This window comes from Silurus aristotelis (genome assembly GCF_946808225.1).
Source record: "Silurus aristotelis genome assembly, chromosome: 6".
NCBI lineage: Eukaryota > Metazoa > Chordata > Actinopteri > Siluriformes > Siluridae > Silurus > Silurus aristotelis.
In genome coordinates this window covers 20,675,649-20,697,243 of record NC_139579.1, presented here as the reverse complement: position 1 = coordinate 20,697,243, position 21,595 = coordinate 20,675,649, and the positions used below count along the sequence as shown (strand labels likewise).

At 37.9% G+C, this 21,595-nt stretch overlaps 1 protein-coding gene across 4 annotated transcripts in view; it reads right to left on the bottom strand.

The window, feature by feature from the left end:
• Positions 1-21,595, bottom strand: part of npas3 (neuronal PAS domain protein 3) — a 231,625-nt gene that overhangs the window by 105,462 nt on the left and 104,568 nt on the right. For all 4 annotated transcript variants that reach the window (XM_083544123.1, XM_083544124.1, XM_083544126.1 and 1 more), the window contains one exon: positions 10,037-10,119. In XM_083544123.1, coding sequence (XP_083400249.1) covers positions 10,037-10,119 — 83 coding nt within the window. The remainder of the gene's footprint in view (positions 1-10,036; positions 10,120-21,595) is intronic.

The window sequence follows — 21,595 nt, the reverse complement described above, 5'->3', positions numbered from 1 at the left end:
GGAGAGGAAAGAAAGAGAAAGCAAAAGGGAAATAAATGCCATAACAGACCACAAAGATTATAGATGACAGGTGATGAATAGTTTCAATTCCCTAAAATAATAATCTCCCAGAGCTCAATGGCTGTTATTGTCTGACAGCAAAATGTACTGTAGACGTAGGAGCAACTCTAAACAGTGCATCTGAAATTACACAAGAAGAGATCAGAAGACACACCGCAAAGACACCAAAAACTCTTGGGTCTGTCCCAGTTACATCACTTAAACACCCACGCGTTTGCACTGAGCTGGCACAGAGAAAATCCTCACCGTGTAAACGGCTGGGTATCCACAGTAAATGATGTGCCAAAAGCTTTCTTGTGGTAGTGAAGAAGTGAGTTGTAGAGAGAAAAGAAAGAGGTAAAGAAACCAGTGTGGCTGACAACCTGCGCAATAAACTGAAATCTTTCCTCTGTGTTTGGAAGATTAATGCTTTAATTTGTGTGTATTCTGAGAGAATATCTGCAGAGGTTAAAACAAAAAGTAAGAGAGACAGGGAGTGAGAAAGAGAGGGAAACAGGAAAAGGAAGACAAAGAGAAAGAAGAAAGCAAAGTGGCTCTTTTGGGAAGTCGGTCCTGCTCTGGTCTCCTGGCCAGTTGAAATTCTGCCGCTATTTCAAGGTTGTTATCTATTTGAGATCAACAGCGCAGGTCAGGGTTCATGGCTGCCCCCGTTTCCCAATTCTCCCAAGACTCCTGATTGACAGCAATCAGCATCTCAGCGGCATCACTCGGGAAACAAAGTGAGGGTCAAGACAGCGGGCGATTTGGTCTGTCATTTTTAATTATCCAAATGATATTCACAGAGAAAACCTTTCCCATCCATCAGGGCAGCACATTACCATAGACAATGTTTGTTTAAAGACTGGCCTATAAAATCAAACAATTATGAATGCAGACAAGCCTTGCTATTGACTGCATAAATAATAAGGCCGTATTTTTTTCCCCTCCCCTTCTCCCCATCCGAATTCCCATTGCTAATGAATCGCTGGCCCTGCACGGAAAATAGAGGCAGGGATCATCAAAATGCCTGGCTTCACACTGCCCATTGACCTTTTTTCCCCAGGATTCTTTAGTGGCGTCCGGTCAGGCTTCCACAGGAGTGTTATTGACAGCGAGCCGAGAATAAAGGCTGCAGAATATACAGTAGAAAATAGATCCCGTGCATTAGCATGCAGGCTAACGTGCCTAAAGCAACATGCCAAAGGTCAGGGAGGGCTTATACATCAACAGCCAACGGCGAGCGCTAAGAAATACGGCGTGAATACATATCTGCATGCTGCCGTGTCCTTAAGCATGCTTCATGTCCTGCATTCATCCGTTCCACTGGAGCTGTGTGTGTAACTGGAGCAGCTGCTATACACCCTCTGTTAATACCTGTGGCCAGTTAACACCTGCAGCCCAGTGACAGGAGAGCTCACATCACACCTGCCTACACCAGCCACCTGGAGTCTCTCTCTCACACACTACCACATTTTATATATATATATATATATATATATATATATATATATATATATATATATATATATATATATATATATATATATATATATATACACACATATATATATATATATATATATATATATATATATATATATATATATATATATATATATATATACACACATACCAGCACAATGTCACTTCATACATGCAAGTTAAGACACACACACACACACACACACACACACACACACACACACGCATGCTTACCACCTGCTCAGACTGACTTGATTCTTCTGTAGACTCTAAATTGCTGATTATATGTGTACATGATTACACCCAAAATATAGACATTCACTTTTACACACTACCAAGCCGCAGTCACACGGTTTGTCTGTGGAAGCTCAACTAAGACACAATTTTATTACTCGAGACAATCACTGAATTTACAGTGCAAAAAATTTGGGAGTGAAACACAAACTAAATGCTGAAATATGCATAGCCAACCAGTAGCACAACAGATTTGGTAGGTTCAAATCAGTGGTATCAATAAGGTACTACTGATCAGAAAGCAGTGAGCTCAGCTCAGCATTTAACTTGTTCTGGATACAAATATCCAAAGGTGTGAATGATAAATCACTATATCTACTATGGCTGCTTTATTGTTTTTTTGCATACATCAGTTAAATAATAAAGAGGATGGTTTCCCTTTTGAGTCTCAAGGTTTCTTCATTATACAATCTGAGTTCTGGCCACTGTCTCGCCTGGCTTACTGACTGATGAATTTATAAATGTATATTGATAATCTATTTATTTCTGTGCTATGGGGCAATGGTCATGGATGAATAGTGCTATACAAATACAATTGAATAATGTAATACTATTTTAGGACCTACAAGTGAAAGAACTACTTGCAGAAACTGTGAGCATAGTTTTAACCTTGCATTCCAAAATATTAATAATAGTAATAATAATAATGACAAGAACATAAAATACATTAACATAATACTAACGATGACCAACTAACAATCATACTAACAAGCTCTTAATTGTAAAATTGCTAAGTATAAAAAAAAGATAGTTTCCCTGCTGTGATCTTACTCTATAAGTCCCAAAGTTCAAGTCTGTAGATTGACAACAAGCTGCTTTGGAAAATTGAAACCCCTTGTGTTAGTTTACGCCTCATCTGCATGAGTGCTGAAGAACAGTGTCTGCTTGGTGTGCACCCTGTCCTGAGTGCTGCTGTCTCTTCTACAAGAAAGACATGTGTTGAATGGCACAGAGGCATAACAAATCCAAATATAGAGTGAGAAAGAAGGAGAGGAAGAGGATGAGTGTAATAGACGAGTGGAGGCTCGAGTTGGGCTGGACAGCGTCATAAATGATGGTCTGTCAGAAACCTATCCAAGCCAGAGATAAGATCAAGTAAATTCTGGTTTGTGTGTGCATGTGTGGTGTGTGTGTGTTTATGGATATGTAAATTCTGCTCCCATTATGTTATGCAAGCTAGTGAACCACGGCAGGAAGAGCGCTGACATGTTTGCTTTCAACAGCAAATTAGTCAACAAAGGAGAAACTCCCGCACTACTTCGACAGCTGATCTAAATAGCGGGGCTAAAAGCGCAGCGTGCTGACCTTCAGCCCACTCAAATGGACTCTTCTCTCCACTTCTGTGATGGACATGTTTGAAAACGTTTTTTCCTCCACACATCCACACGTCCTAAATCCTGATGAAAATGTACGTGGCACGTGCATCAGGCACAGCAAGACTAAAGCTGACACAGTGGACATTTATATAAATATATAACATTTTTAGTACGCCAAAATATAACACATTTATTGTGTTATTACATTAAATTTACATGACATTTTTAAAACCTAATTTGTAGTGGAAATATAATTCAATATTATATATTACCAAATGGCCAATAACAACTATTTATTGTTTATCACATTAAAGAAAAAAACAAAACAAAAAAAGAAACAGGCATAATCCACAATAGTCTGGATGTCAATAATAATAAGCAATAATATAATTTGATGGCATGACACAAATGTGAACCAGACAGTGTATTTACTTTTGATGACATTTTGATCTCTTCATACTGATGGGTAGGTGTATTTCAAAAGCACTCTGTGTAAGTGTAAGTAACATGATGTAAAAAAAAAAAAAAACAATAATAAAAATCTATGAATGAATATTCATTTATATATGATTATTTCAGAATTATAAACATTTCAAATTCGATTCCAAACAAGCTGCAAGATTTAAGGCAAATACAGCTTTATTTATGAGTACCGGTCAGCCAAGATGTTATCCACAATAAATAAAAGCTTATTGGAAGCATTAAAGAAAGGAATAAATAAAATGTAATGTACAACATTAATATCAAATAGCAATAATAACGCAATAACCTCAAGAAGGGTTGGCACCAAAGTCATTTCTCTACATTGCTGTTTTTCTTTTTACATATTATATTATCTGCTATTTTTATTAATACTGCTTATATGTCATTGTATGAATCTGAAAAATTTGACTTATTTTCTCAATTTATTTAAAAAAGGGTGGGGTTTATTAAATCTGCAAAACTGATCAAAACTGATCACTAAACCATATCGTCTCTAATAATCAAGACTTTCCGGCACGATCTGTAAACTCGAGTCATCCTAAAAATATTTCGCATCCTTTTAGCACAATTCTGAAAATAATCCTTTTGTGTCTGCATCTTACTGATGTGTCATTTGTGAAACGACATGCAATTCGCTAATTAGTAACAACAACCATCTTGATCAAAGACATGCACAACTATGGCATGCAGAAGAGCCTTATTTGAGGAGCTCTATCATCAATTTACACACTAGTAGGGGATTGTTAGAAATTATATACAATTCCATTGAATTCCTCAGTGCCCTGGAAAACCGTGTGAGGAACACTTGATTAACAGGGAACGGCATGTTTCTCGGTGGAGCGAGTTTAAGAGATTAAATGCATTTAAATGAATAGACATTTATACATACATATACACACACACACACACACACACACACACATACACACACACACACACACACACACACACACACACACACACACACACACACACACACACACACACACACACACACACAGTATAGAGCAGCACTGTGAGTAGCAGGTGGGTGGGACAGACGTCTCAGCTTTGGCGCATGTGGGACAGTTTTGTCAGAAGCCAGACTCAGCACAAAGCCTATCTCCAACATTTCCCCAATTAACCTCCATCATTAAGGGTCTGTAGAAATCCAACAAAAGCCATGTGACCTGCAGTCAATAAAGCAGCTGATGGATGGGGATGATGTGTGTGTGTGTGTGTGTGTGTGTGTGTGTGTGTGGCTGGGGTGCTACTCATCCGGGTAAAAAAAAAAAAAGATTCACTCGCCGCTCTTTTCTCTTTTCAGCCTGCTGTCGGGGGAGCGAGAGGAACGGTGAAGTGGCGATGGTGATCGGTGCGAACCACAAATCAACCTGTGATTACAGACTGTGACAGCTGCACACACACATCCTCGAAGACCCCGCCTCGCTCCTCCTTGATGTTATGCAAATGTAAACAGCTGTCATTTCTGAAGCTGTCGTCACTGCACTTTCTGCCGGTGCGGAGATCGAGGGCTTCTGAAAACCACTATGCGTGTGTGCGTGTGCGTTTTTAATCTGAGCTCCATTATCACATACGACACTGAGTCGAGAACAACAAAGATGGCAGGAAACAACAAACACAAACAAAGACGCGTGCAAACCAAGTGAACGGTAGTTGAGAAAAGATCAGGCCTTGAGATCGGGAGATGTGAGGCGCATTAGGGGGTGTTTGGAGTCCTCTCACCTCGACTCTCTACAGGTGTGGAAAGAAGCTCACATGCATGCACGCACAAGTGCGCTAGCTGTAATTAAGCTTCTGTATCAACAGAAGCCACCCTTCATCCTCAGAGAAAACAACACCGTTTTTTTCATCCTTTATCATTAAAACACATCAAAAGCGAAAGCTGCTTTTATAAGCAACAAACAGCATGAGAACTAATCCCTGCTATGCAGAGAGACTAAAGTTCTTGCAATTTGTTTACTGCACATCTTAACAGATCAGATCTGCAAAAACGCTGAACAGCCATGAGAAAGAACACAACGTATATGTAAATTCCTTTCTCCTTGGCTCCCATCTGTTTTTTTGGAAAAAGACTGTTTAATGAAAAGAGGAAGGCAGTGAGACGAAGAAGCATCCTGGATCATCACCTGCGCTCTAATCAGGACCACCTGCTTTTCTCAAGCGGTGTAAGATTAAGGACAGGCTTGTGTTTATTTTAATTACACCGACAAATTTTTCACTGCCATCAAAAGGAGGATGAAGCACAGAACACTGTTTTTGTTCCTTTTTTGATCCCTCTCTCATTCTTTTCCCCAAAACTATACATTTAAAGAACAAAGCTGGGTTTAAAGTTATGTTTCAGAGTTGCACCATTCCCAAAGATTCTGGGTTTACATATATATATATATATATATATATATATATATATATATATATATATATATATATATATATATATATATATATATATATATATATATATATATATATGTGTGTGTGTGTGTGTGTGTGTGTGTGTGTGTGTGTGTGTGTGTGTGTGTGTGTGTGCATAAAATACAGAACAAAAAGTGTTGTTTATTCTTTGATGTTTATGACAGTAGTGCTATTATTATTTTGTTTTTTTAATATTACTTTTTAGGGAAAAAGGTAATTGTAGCTATAGTGACATTCTCCAGTTTCAGAGCTTCACAACGGTCTAAAAAGAAAAGTGTAAAGACAGAGGATTTCTTAGTAACATGACTAGATCAGCTTCATGAGAGGGAAAACAAAAGTCGAGTACGGGAAGCAGTGAAAATAGATGCTATAATGTAAGCTATAAACAGACGGAGTGCAGCTGGCATTCTTATTCATCCCAAAGTTCAGTGGGGTTGAGTTCCAGGCTCTGTGCAGGTCACTTGAGTTCTTCCACAATCAGCATTGCAGCCCATGTCTTAATGGAGCTCACTTTGTGCACATGAGCATTGCCGGGCTAAACCACATTTGGACCTTTTAGTTCCAGTGAAGGGAAATTGTAATGCTACAGGATACCATGATATTTGATACAAGTTTTTGCTTACAAGTTTGTAGCAACAATATGAAGGTGAGAAGGTGGTACCATATGATGGTTAAGGCTCTGGGTTAATGTGAGGAAGGTTGGGGGTTCATGCCAAACTACCACTCTTGGGGCTCTTGAGTAAGGCCCTTAAAACTTTGTGAGCTAGGAGTGCTGTAATATGGCTGACCCTTAGTGTCGTTCTTTAGTAGCATAGTTGGGATATGCTAAGAAATAACATATATAAAAAAATTTTTCCTGTGCCACAATAGAGTATTCAAAATTGTAATTAATATAAAAAACATATATGGGGTGATGGTCAAGTATCCACAAGTCGATAACCATATAACTATCAGATCATTAGATTTAGAATATCTCAAAAAGGTATACTAATATATAATTGCTACAAATATCCATAATTGATATCAATTTTCCTATTGATATAAAACTGATGCAATAGATACACCTCACATTATCAGTGATTATGTTCCAATAGCAGCGTCCCCTTTGTTTTTTATTCCTAGCATCACAAAAGTACACCATTGAAATCTTACATACACACACACACACACACACACACACACACACACACACACACACACACACACACACACACACACACACACACACACACTTGTATTAATAATAAAAACTTTTCAGTCAGTTTTAATTCTGTAATGATTCATTTAATCCTGATCTTGTTAAATGATAAATGTTGTGGTTTATCTTTAGTAGCAACTAAAGTAAAGTAGTAACTGAACTCTGTAATATAAAAAAAAAACATGTATGGCCATTCATGTGGAAGCACTGGTCCACTGTCAGTGCCCATTTCATAACCTCTCACAGCTGTATACACACACACACACACACACACACACACACACACACACACACACACACACACACACACACACACATACACATACACACACACACACACACACACACACACACACACACACACAGGGATGAAATATTAAAAGGCAGGGCAAAGGAACTTGAAGATGTCATTGGTGTGCATGAAACAGTAACATGGAGCCACACACACGTGCGCAATCCAATGTATATGTCTGCCATGACAATAAACATTGCACAGTGGTGGGAAGAAAAAGAACGCGAAATAGTTAGAGAGCGCGAGAAAGTGAGTGAGATTGAGTGAGTGAGAGAGAAAATGCAAGAGCAGCTGCATTCACACAGCTTGCATATTAAATCAGCTAACTGATTATCTGGGATGACAAAACTGAGTGTTTTTCAGTATTCAGCGTATCTGTGTGTAAACAAAGGAGAGCTTTTTGTAGCCATCCTGTTCCCCAAGTCAACCAAACCTATCCTCATGACAACACAATGGAGGACAAAGGGCAAACATATAAATAATTAAATCTATATTGCTATTATTTGTATAATAAGTAATATATATGGTCATAAAATATGCATAGGAAACTTTTGTATCATTTTGTATCAACTCAGCTGTGTGTGTGTGTGTGTGTGTGTGTGTGTGTGTGTGTGTGTGTGTGTGTGTGTGTGTGTGTGTGTGTCTGTGTGTGTGCGTGCACACAGACCCACACTTCTCACTACAGGTAAGAACCCACAGTGCAACTCATCACCTTTCTCTTTATTAAGCTCTATCAAACAATGACTAATCTGTCTAAAATTAGAGGCCCACTCAACAGGTAATAACTGCCTCACATCCATTATTAGTTCATTTTCCCCAAATCAATCACTAGCCAAGCATGCTTTTTTTTTTTAAATGTCATCCTAAAACTTTTTGCAATCAATTAAGCTGAAGATTAATGGGAACAATTTGCCAGGAACAAGTCCTTCCTTGAGAAAGGCCACGCCTCGACAGACTTCCAGGGCTGGTATTGATGTTAATTATAAATTTCCGCTTTCCTGTCAGACACTTAACCTGTCGAATAGAGGAAAGCGCGGCGGCTGTGCAGGAACTGCGGCATGGTATTTAAATATTCCTAATCCGCTTCCCGGACACAGGTGACTGGTGTAAATTGCACTTTCGGTTCTGTGTCATTTAAAAGAATCTGACAGGACATTGGTGCTCTGGTACAACATGGGGGGGGGGGGAAGCTTTTTTTGTAGTAGAGGGATGAAAATCCCTTTCCTCAGCTCCCCTGAGCGCTTCTGTCTACTTGCACATCGCAGGTAAACGTGCTGAGGTGTCACTTCTAATTTACCTCACGTTTAATAGTGTGCAACGATTCCACATATGTCTGTCTCCTCTGTCCCCTGTCACCCAGTATCTGTTCTATGCCGTGATTTCATAAAAAAAAAAAAAAAAAAAAAGAAACATCTTTCCCTAAATGAAAAGCCAGGCGTTTCTGTTTACATGGAAATCAAAGTAATAGATTAATATGTGTTTGACCTCTGAGACATCCTGAGGAAAAAGTAACAGTCAGCCTGGGCATCAGCATCTATCCATTATTAATACAGAAATATTGAGAAGTAATCAAATTTCATTTAAACCACTTTGAATCTCAGGTAATAATAGAATAATGAACAGTATCTATTTTATGTTAACAGATTACCTGGATCGATCTAATTTGTTTCGTTTCCGCAGTCATTTGTCATAAATAGAAAGGAGGCACATGGCAGCAGTTTAGCACAGGATAATAGTGCAAATCAACAAAAGTCAGGAAACCCAACTTTTACAATAAAACTAGACAGGAATACAGGAAAAATATTAACAGCCTAGCAGAAGATAAGTTCATCATCTGCCTCAAACTTTTTCAGTTACAAAAGAAGATGAGCAATCGGAAATTGCATTGGAGCAAGAGCAAGTTATTTAAAGATGCACTATTTGTGAAATAGCAATAATAAAAAAAAAGTAAGAAAAAAAAGCAAGACTGCAGATTTAACAGCATGTGGGAGTTAAAATTTTATACCTGACCATGTTTAGGAGATATATATATATACTGCTCCCTAAAGATGCTTAACTCAAAAATTTCAGGATGACACTACATCCGTTCACTCTGATTTCTACTCCCCCAGTCAACAGCAGAAATATTGGCACCCTTATTATTGCCAAAACTAGTAGTTTTTCTCTCGTAAACATATGTGGTAAAATTTTTTATATTTTTAACCAAAGAGATATAAAACACAAAAGAGAAAGATTATATTTTACCCATTACTACTACTGCTAATAATATCATTACAACAACAACAACTACTACTCATAATAATAATAATAATAATAATAATAATAATAATAATAATAATAATAAAATAATAGTAAATAGGAATACTACCCCAAAGTTACAGGTACATTATTGTATATAATGATTTAAAATGCAGTAGCATTACGTTTTCCCTTCACTTGAACTTGAAAACCGAAAATGTGTATAAGTGTAAGAGAGCTTGTACGCAAGTGTACAATGAACTATATGAATGCGCTTACCTGTAGGATGTGGCTGCCCAGGTGAGGCTCAAAGATCTCTGAGGCAACTGCACTGGGGCTCCTCCTTCTTTGTGAGCCAATAGCTGAGAAAAAGAAAAACATTTATCAGTTCTGATGTGCGCTTTGTGTGTGTGTGTGTGTGTGTGTGTGTGTGTGTGTGTGTGTGTGTGTGTGCACGCGCATTGTGTGTAGGCGTGCAGATGCATGCATGCTCCTACTTTAGCTCTTCCAAATGAACTTGGAAATGGAATTTGCCAGTGTGATTTAAACAGATATGGTAAACTGCTGAACAAACACTTCTGCCCCAATGTTACTAAGCCCCTGCTACTGTAAATAGACAGATGCAAATCACAGCTTACTTATGGCTTGTGTCCATGCCCGTGTTGCATATTCATCTAAACAGAGCTCTGCAAAGCCTGCTGTTTATATGAGGGATAATATCGGCACAGTTATTCAACAGCGGAGCACCTGGAGAATGACACCCTCAGGGCATTTTTTCTCCATGTCTCCACTTTAAAGCAGACTCAGGCATTGAGAGCAGTGTAGCTAAAAAAAATGGCCTGGGGTGATTTCAAACTTAACAGACCATGTCCCACCAGAGCTCATTATTGAGAATTTTATAACAAAGCTCTGTGTACTTAATTTTCCAAGCTTAGCCAGGCGTTCGGGTAATGTTGCTGAATGAATGCAATTAATGATGTAATAAAAGTGCTGAATGGCTTTTAAGGACTCTAAAGGACCAGGAGCAAACAGAACTGTACAGAGGGGGGATTGCAAGAAGGGGTATGCTGGGCAAGAGGGGAAGATGGCAGGGCCCTGGAGATGGCAAAAGAGTTGAGGACAGACTGCACAATGAGATGCTCCTGTCCTATAGAGAGGCTCAGGGCAAACACTGCTATCCCCTCCGGTTATGCTCTCAGCGCTTCAGCCTGAGTCAGACCCGGAGGATACGCAAGGCCACAATAGCACAAAGCAAGAGGGGACAAGACAGAGGCACACTCAGCAGGCAGGTCAGTGGCAGCACTGCAGGACAGAGAACAAACAAAGCGCAGCCAGTGGGACAGAGTGCTAACTCACAGTAGAGGGAGCTGTTACACCCCAAAAACAAACCCAACTCAGCCAGAGAGGGCAGACCCAGTTCACATGATTCTCCATGTCCGTTTCTTTCTTTTATTTATTAATTTTTTTCCCAGAAAGCCAAATATACCGCAGCAGTATAAATCTCCATGTCTTAAAGCTTTATCTAACTAACACTCTTCACATCAGCTCTGTCAGCAAAATAATTATTCATCGTTAAATTTTACAGCTTTATTAATATATGCTGAAGAGTTATTGAATCCTTAGATGATTTTAATCTTTTGAGAGTGAGCCTGAATATAAGCAAAAAGGTCATGTGAGAAGGTTGTGTGAGGCTGGAAGGATGTGTAAAGTGTGCACATCAACATTATTAACAAGTTACAACCTTTTTACCTCAGTCAAAAAGATTTTTGTATTTAACCAGAATGGAAATTGAGGATTCAATATTTAGTACATTGATTATTATTATTATAATATTGTTATTTTTATTATGTAATATGCATATAAACTGAGTCTATCCATTTCAGATTCTATCCATTACTATAATATCTGTTTACTCAGTTACTATTTTGTTCTTTATATCATGATAGTATGTTTCAGATTGAGTTTCTCAGTCTTTTTTAAAATATTTATTATTAATTATTTTATATACAAAATGTTTTAGAAAAAGATTTGCATTTGAAAATATGTGCTGATATTGAATAAAATTATAGAACAATTGTTCAATGAGTCTAATTTTTTAAATCCTCTGTAAAACCGAACATGATGTCTGTTGTTTTTTATCTAGATAAAGCGTCTTTACAATGCATTTCTGCTCACCACACTTGTAAAGGTGGTTTGCTTCGGGCTTCTGTAGCCTTCATGTCATTCTGAACCAGTCTGGCAATTCTGTTTTGACTCTCTCATATTAACAATGAGTTTACACCAAAAGTACTGCTGTTTACTAGAATGCTTACTGTTTTTTCACCATTCTTTGTAATATCTGGAGACTGTTGTGTGTGAAAATCTCTAGAGATTAGCAGCATTTGAAACACTCAAACCAGCCCATCTGGCACCAACAACCATGCCATGTTCAAAGTCATAGAGATCCTATTTTCCCTGTTTTATTTGATAATCGTACGAGTAAGATGGTATACGAAGTGTTTCTAAAGAAGTATGTATACACACACATTTTATACACACACACACACACACACACACACACACACACACACACACACACACACACACACACACACACACACACACACACATATATATATATATCACACACACACATACACAGGAGATGAAACAACAAAGAATGTAGGCTTCTCTTGTCAATGTTGTGATTAAATACATACCTTTATATTCTATATTCTACGTTGTGCACACACATACACACACAAACTTAAAACAGGCAGCTCATATAAGATGAGTGAAGAAAATATTGAAGATGAAAGCACACTTGACCAACTTCAATTATTATCCTCTCTATCGCCATGCAGACTCAGAGGAGGAAATGATTCTTCTTTGCCTGTACAATAGCCCTCATCACAAGGATCCTTGCCTTTGAATGAGCACTGCATAGAAATCAGGCACAGATTGCTCTGAGTGCTGCACATTCTTTGACCTTGGGGATCTTTTAAAACTCCAAACTAGATAGTGGTTAATATTTTATAATAAAGAAGTTAAAATGTTAAACCGGGCCCTTTCGATGAGAATGGAGGCCAGAAACGAGCCCTGCCTCTAACAGAGGTGTGCCGCTCTTAATGATGCTGGCATTAGTCATTCGGAGCAGTGCTTAAGCTACAGATGGTCCATCGGCCTCATGCTGTCTCACATCATCGCAGACCCCCTGTGACATCCACATCCATGTGCCAAATACAGTACTGGAGAAACAAAAAGTACAAAGGCTGAATTAGTCTGATAACGCTAAAGATGATGAATGTGACATTCAGAGGTGGTGTGCAGGTCATTCGGTGTAATCAGCTGCTAAGAAAAGATTTTCACCTGATTTTATAAATTACACGAAGAATAAATCCCAAAGCAAAGACCTTGATTTAAGCTTCAGTGAGTTTAAAAAAAATATATATTTGCAGAAAGCTTTTCACTAAAGGAGACATGATAAAGATGTAACAGGAACAAACCGTGAGAGCCAAAAGAACGATTTTTCCCATCATCGTCCTCTAGAATCTGGGAAATTCCTCCTCTATTCTTTTTGCTTACAGAGCACAAACAGGGGAGGAGCTCTCAAACCTAATCTCTACCTCCATCACAATATCCAATCCCCGCCTACACACACACACTATATCTAGCTCTGTGTGACCTGGAGGCAGTCCAGAGCAGGAGTATGACAGGTCTGTGTGAAGAGGACCTGGCTGGAGATTCAGTGCTCCTCTACAGGTGCCTGAGCAGCCATGGAGATGAATATAATTACATATCGATCTCGGGCATTATGCTCTATTAATCTGCTTCATTTCTGCTCGGGCTCATGAATGCTACACAAAGAGCAAGCTGGCAGAAGTTCAGGGGGCTACAACGAGCCTGCTCTGTCACTGTCTCGCGTCGTACGTCTTCCCCGCTTTAGTGCCGTCACACGGCAGGTTGAGCAGAAATAAAACAAAAAATAGGAAGGAAGCACAAGCAAATGAATCAAATCTAGCACCATACAAACATGGTGAGAAATATGACTCCACAAAGGTTTTTTTTTTTTTTTATTATTATTCGATTATTCATCTCAAAGTGTAGCATTCTGTAACTCTGGATTATTAAGTATCTACAATGAAACCAGTAAATTGAGTGAGGAATAGGAGTTACAGGACTAGTTTTTGTTGTGTTGCACTGTGGTAAATAATTAGAACGTTATGAGACTTCATAGGTATTAAACAGTAATTTGTTGAATACAGGTGCACTCGGGGCATTCTTCAGTTCTCAGCCTGAAATTATTCCGTCTTAAAGTATCGCCATTTCTCCCCTACGGGATGGCAAAGGTGCATTATTCAAAAGTCCTTGACTCAAATTCATGTAGATGCAAATGGCGTAAGGACTACCCTGATACAGAATAATGCCATTTTATTATGAGAAAATATCCGTTTCCATTTAACGTTTTCAATATTTAATGCCGGTGCTTAATACTGCCATGCTACAAACAGCGTTCGGTGCAAAGGAAGCAATATATGCAATTTGATTCTTGGCACCGTGGCAATTTCAAACCGCTGCACTATTTGAAAGTCAATTTAACTTTCGGTTTTATAAGTCAACATTATTGCTATTGTTAATTTATTTCTCATTTAATGGGAAATTGGCAACATGGCCCCTGACTGTCATTTTAAATCTGCAATAATTTCATCTGAAGCTTAGCGTTCTTATTCCCTGGTCTTGGATTAGCGGAGCTAAATGGCAGCCCCTTGCTTTACCAAAGCTCAGGGGCAGGTACTGTTACACAAATTGCCAATTCAATTAACAGAGTGTAAATGCTCAACTGGCAGCTGGCACCAGCGACAGCTATTTTGGCAAGTGTCAGCCTTAATTCATCAAGCTGTCAAAGTGCTCACGGTCGGGAGCCGGTGGACACTGTCACTGCCGACAACGCCACAATGGTGAAGTTGTATAATCCAGCTACACACACACACACACACACACACACATATGCATACACACAGATGCACACAAACACGCTCAACACACACACCCAAACGCACAGGAAAAGTATTCACTGAGGGGCTGCACCAATTGACCAGGCCCTCGCCCGGGTTTTAGCAGCACTGCGGATGTGTTTTCATCAGCTTGGGAAGATCATTCGCTCACATCAAGAGCTGTTGTGAGGGCCACAACAAAAGAGCGAGATTTGGATCTTAGATCCACTTTGGTAACTGAATCAGCGCTACGAGCTCAGAATACTAATCTACCGCTAGATAAAGCACTCTGACTCCAACCCCTCGATTATTCCCAAGACCACAACATTTCGCGTCGGGAACATTTGATGTTTTTTGCAGCTCTTGAAAACAAAACATGGATTTGAAAACATTACGATCCTCCAAAGAAAGGGGACACATTTTTTTTTTCGCCGACACGCGAATCGGTGCCTATTTATTGGGTGATGGAAACCTGAAATGATGTTTACGAGTTCAAACAATCCCCCCCCACCCCCTTTCTGATTCTAATTACTTTGATTTAGTGCTTAACAGCGCAACAATGTCAGATTTCTCCCCTGTTCTCTCCGTTCATTTGCCTCCATCTTTCCTCCATGTCTCCTCTCATTAGACAGGCTAGCTTCCTCACAGAGTGAGACACAACAGGGCTTAATTGATAGGCCTCTAGACACACTCCAATTAGTGCTGAACGCTACACCGTTCACATACACGACTATACACACACACACACACACACACACACACACACACACACACACACACACACACACACACACACACACACCTACATGTGCAATAGACAGAAAAACTGCATTAGATTGTATAAATGAGTTTTCTTCTCACTTCCCTATTACTGCAGCAAAATGGTGCATAAGGAGATGCAGGACTTTCTTACTTCTTTTATTCACTTGTATGAGTGTAATGAAAAGCACATGCACTAAACTAAAACGAGACTCTTTTCTATCAGAGCATTAACACACCCACTATAACTATCACTAGAGAGAGTAAGTTTCCTGTAACATAGGATTTTACAACAGCAAAAACTAAACCATTTCTATTGGAGATCCAGTTGCAGCTTAGGCTAGGGGTCAATAAAATTGCATATTCTTCCCTCTACAGTGGCTGCTTCTGCAAGGTTAGTCTTGACTTGCAAATATGAGAAACCTAAATCTTTCAGGGGTTAGCCATCCAAAAATGAACAAATCAGAGAGAAGAAAAATTACTACTAACTTTTATTGGCAATCAGACCTTTCGTTGTCTTGAGATGAACGACGGAAAAATTTATGGATAATTTTAATTAGGAAAATCTCACTGTTGGAGAAAAGAACAAAAGAAAAGAAAAAAACAACCATAGAAATGTGAAGAAAGAAAGTTTAGATGTATAATGTATTAACATTACATTTGTGAACATATACTGTATTTGTAGGAGCATATTCCCTACCTAAAACACAAAGTGATAAATAAACTACTCAGATTATTCATCAATTCATCAATGTGGTGTTTATTAATGCATAAAGCAACTTCCAATTTTTCAGGCCCTATTTGATCTATATTAACTGCTCTGATTGGATTCAAACGTTTGTTCTTTACAAGTTATTTACCCACTAAAATGAGTGTAGAAAAAGCCAATCAGATGTGTATTTACCATATCCACACTCCCTTTGCTCTTGATCCTATTCGAAATGTACATTTTTCTCCTTCGGTTCTGTAACCCATCCCTAATATTTTCTCTGAGTAAAAAGCATTAAATAATTCATAATGATGGTTCCCAATCGCACACTGCTCACATGTTCCTGAATAAGTCATGGCCACGGTGATGGAGGTTGAAGCATTTGTTTTAATTAGTTTCTTTTAATGCCTTTGACTGGTTTAAGTTTTCATGATGATGAGTTTAATAATCCATGTTCATCTTTCTCCTCCTTTATATCATGAAATTTTAAAGCAGCTTCGTTTCGGCATTAATGACAGCGCTTACAGACATGCCCTCTACACTTTTTCATCCTCACTTTGTGGCACTGCCTTCTGTCTGCTTTTGCTCTATTATTATAATAGGAGTGGATTTCAGACCTGACAATCATATTGTATAAAACATATATATATAGTATTTGCAATTTATAACTGAAAAGAACGATCATTTGCGATATTTTATCAATCATTGCTTATCAATAAAGTAAAGTAAAAGTAAAGTAATTGTTGAGCAAATTGCAATAGTATAAATGAAATAAAATGAGCTCCTGAATGACACAAAAGAAAAGCATTCACTCTTTTGTCTAGAGCTCATGGGTGCGATGCCAGGGCTTTGCCACGAGTTCAAAAAGCAAAACTGGCCCTGGTCCCGGTAAGTAAGGGGACACATAGACTCAATCCCAGCTCTGAGTGAGTTACGCTGCAGTGTGGTAGGTCGTTTTGGTTTAACATGCATTTGAAGAAGCATGATGGTAAACTTTGCCCTCCCTGATTAGTAGCAGTTGTGTGGTAGGGAAAATTCAGTGTCTGAAAATAAATTAGGGAGTAAATTTTAAAAATGCATAATCATTATAATATATTTTATAGTGTGCTTCATTACATAACTACAGCCATTCTTAATAATAACTTCTTCAGCATTCGATAAATACAGATTGTAACAAATTAAACTACATTACATGTAAAATGAATAAAAAAAATATTCTTTAGTAAATACATAAAATTTGATTAAAATTTATCATTGTTTTTCATTATATTTACAGTACTTTTATAAATATATAGCATTATATTTACAACATACTAACTATTATTAGACTATTACATAGACAAAATGATCAACTGATATAGTTTATGTAATAATGAATTATTAAACATGATTCATAAATAAATTACCAAAATGCCAAAATATTAAGAATATACAGCAAAAAGTGCTGCAAAATTTGGTAGATATAATTAGACAGAATTTTTATAACAACTGCTTTTATAGTACGTAATGCTGTTTAATGATGTCGACCTCACTGAGGCAAGCTTGATGATTACTATGTCTGAATGATTGATAAACTGATATATTTTATGTAATAATTCATTATTATTAGGATAACTCATTAATAAATGTGACGTTAACATTAAATTCAAGAAAGCAAGAATAAAACAAATTACTTACGCCAATAATATTAGAAGCAGTCTCAGAAAACTGCTTAAACAAAGAGGAAACATTACATCATCAATGATGAATGTGGTTTGCAACATGTATTATCTCTACATATACATGTGTACAGGAAGTGCAACAATTTCTGAGTGAAAATCTGCAAATATGTAATATAGAATATGGAATGAGCACAGACACCTGAAGAAGCTTTCAGGGAAACACAATTGTCAGTTGAAAGCTTCAAGTGATTTGGTATTTATCAACCTGCTATTTCCTCTTATCATGGCCAGAGCCCACTGTATCAGATAGTGATATAAGAGGGCCGGGACAAAGATGCTGCATGACAAGTACTGCCCACTCACGCTTCATTAAAAATGATCAAAACATGCAGTGTGTTCGAGAGAGAGAGAGAGAGAGAGAGAGAGAGAGAGAGAGAGAGAGAGAGAGAGAGAGAGAGAGAGAGAGAGAGAAGAACACACAACCATCATACAAAGGAACATGAATCATTTAAAACCAATGCTTTTGTAAAACTGTAGCCATCATGCAAACAGATCTGAGAGGCCAAAGTAAAGAGGCATCAAGTTTGTGAAGAGTAAGAAGTCACTTCACAAAGAAAAAAAAAAACCCAAAAATGTTTTAGTGAATGTTTTCACCTCAGTGTTCTAAAGTCAAGTGTTGATGATTTCTTTCATTTGCGATCATAATTTTTGGCAATTAATTTTATTCTTTGGAACAGCCAATAGATACTGACATTTCTGATGTTACAGAGCCGTCAGCTGTAATTCTTTTGACTGCCCTAATATGCAATAAACACACATGAGAGGAAACATTTACTTCTTTAAAGGCCTTTGCTATCAATGGCTTTGCTAATAGATAATTAACAACAAATATATTGGTTATTTTTTCCACAGTAGGAGGGACACTGTATACTTCCCTGACATTTTTAATTTTCATAGACATTATTTTAAAAGTTTTCACTTGCAATACAATAAATGCTATGAAAGTGGCTATAAAGATTATATATCCTGTTATTTACTTAAAATCTACTTCACATATTCACTGCCTATAAAATATTTATACTGTACATATATTTATATCTTGCACATTGTTTATTTGCATAATGCTACTATATGCAACTATCTATCTATCTATCTATCTATCTATCTATCTATCTATCTATCTATCTATCTATCTATCTATCTATCTATCTATCTATCTATCTATCTATCTATCTATCTATCTATCTATCTCACCTAAAAACCCCATCTTCCTCTGATGACTTCTGATCATACTAAGGTCACCTCCACTTTGCCACCTTTCTAAAAAAACATCTTAAAGTGCTAACAAGAAGTTACCAACACTGACTGCTTTAAAATGTGTATGGATCGCTGAATCCTGGGAGTCCTCCATACTAAATGCCTCTATCGATATCTTCCTCCATCGAGGACATGTGGAAGAGGACAAGATTATTGACATTGAGCAACATGAGTGAGGTCAAGTTCAAGGGGCATCACAAGCAAATCAATACAGTGGGATGTGCAAAAGAAAATAATGAAAAAAAAAATCCCATTTAATTTGGAAATGCATTCATTATGGCTAACTGCAGTAGGGTGAGAGACAGGCCACACCCTGCATGTAGATAAACTCGAAATCCATTACTGAAGTGCTAAGTGCTATATTAGCACTACTAGGGGTGTGCTTATATACTTATGTGAACTCGGGCTATAGAACACACTTATATGTTTGGAACCTTTAAAAGACACATCATAAAAATAAAAAAAAAAGCAGCCGAACACTGTTTGATGATTCTACACTGTTTGACGATGACTATAAAAGTCATACTATAAAGAATATACAGCGAAAAGTGCTTAGAAAATATGGTAGCCATAATTAAGACAGGATTTCGTAACAACTGCTTTTATAGGATGTAAAGCTGTTTAATGACGTCTGCCTCAATGAGACAAGCTTGATGATTTCTAATGATTGAATGATGATGGAAAGTCTCGATTATAACACATAGCACATTCCAAAGGACTGACACGCTTGCTATAAAGGATCCAAAATCGCTGTTAAAGATGAAAAAACTTCACGTTAGGATTTTGCATTTGCCCGTTCACTCAAGCTACTTGGCACTGATGAGTGGAAAGAAAACAGTTCTCTGTAAATCTTTTCTTCTTCTCCTGTCTCTTTTCAAACAATCCTTTCTGTCTTTTTTTTTTTTTTTTTGGAGTGAAACAAATAATGCTCAATGTCACGCATGAGCGTGTGTCTGTAAGAGGCTAAAAAGCATCAATGCCAGTCAATGTAGCATGAAGTCTGTCTTACGGAAGGCCTCCTCTCTTCGTGCTCAACTGCAGCATACCCTATGTATAACAGACAACATACAATCATCTAGCTCCCTGTAACATTACTCATTCTCACACACACACACACGTACGCGCGTGTGTGTGTGTGTGTGTGTGTGTGTGTGTGTGTGTGTGTGTGTGTGTAAGAATATGTGCAATGATATACTGTATATGTAGTGATGTAGATTTTCCTCCTCGAAACAATGAATGCCATTGAATTTTTCAATCATTATTATTCTTTGTAAAAAGCACTTTTATTCACATGAATGATGCAAATGATCACTTATTGCCATTATCTATCATGAAGACATTTACTGCATGGTCATTCAAAACTTGTGAACTCAAGCTTTCATTAAGAGAAGCCAAGCGCATGAATATGCCGTTAGTCATGAGTACACTGTTGCTGATTAACTGTTGATCTAGTGACTAACGTTTTCGCCAGCTAGGACATCGTTATGAACAGTAAAGGCAGAAAAACTGGAAAAAGTGTCAGACTGTGAAAAATATCAACAGTTCCTCTAAATCTGCTGGTAAATCTGCTGGTCAACACACAGAACGGAACTGAAACTGAAACTCACACGCACACACTCGCTCAACTGTGTGTTACTGAACTGCTACAAATCTGAACTCAAACACACACTCATACTTATTTCACACGTCTTCAGCACCACCCATATTATATTATTATTTAATAACTGTTTTGCACAACCTTTTGAGTTTATAATTTGTGTTTATTTACAAGTACACACCTGTATACAGTTCTCCTTTGCACATTGTACTGTATAACATACAGTAGGTTTACTGGCGGGTTTTTTTGTGTTTTTGTCCTACACCGTCATGTGTTGTGTTGTCTTGTCTTACACTGTTTGCACCGGGTTACACCCGATGCACTTTATGTCGTGAGGACAACTTACTTTATTCCTTGTCTCTGTGTTCTGTTATGTAACTCTATGCTGTTTTATGTTATTTTGGTTAAATAAAGCTATTTATGGTTAAAATGACAATAAAAGCTTCTTAACTTGAAAATTACTAAAACTATTCATATAATGACTAAAACTGACACAACTGCTGTTGCCCGATGACTGACCCTAGTGCTGGGAATCATAATTCTACAGTAGTGAACCATTAATATGGATTTATTTCTTTCTATTTCGTCCGTAGTTTTGGCCACTAGCTTACACTTTCCCATTATACAACACCTACCAGTGGTTGAAGGTCAAGGGCATAACATCCGATCACAGCCTCTGCATTTTGTCATACTGCTGCTTATGCTGCATGACATGGCAGAGTAACACAATCACAATCTCTTCCACATACTTGTGCTAATAGATGGCCATGATTGGCTGGTGGCTGTGATTGACAGTGGAGAGAGAGTATCCTGTCCCTTTCA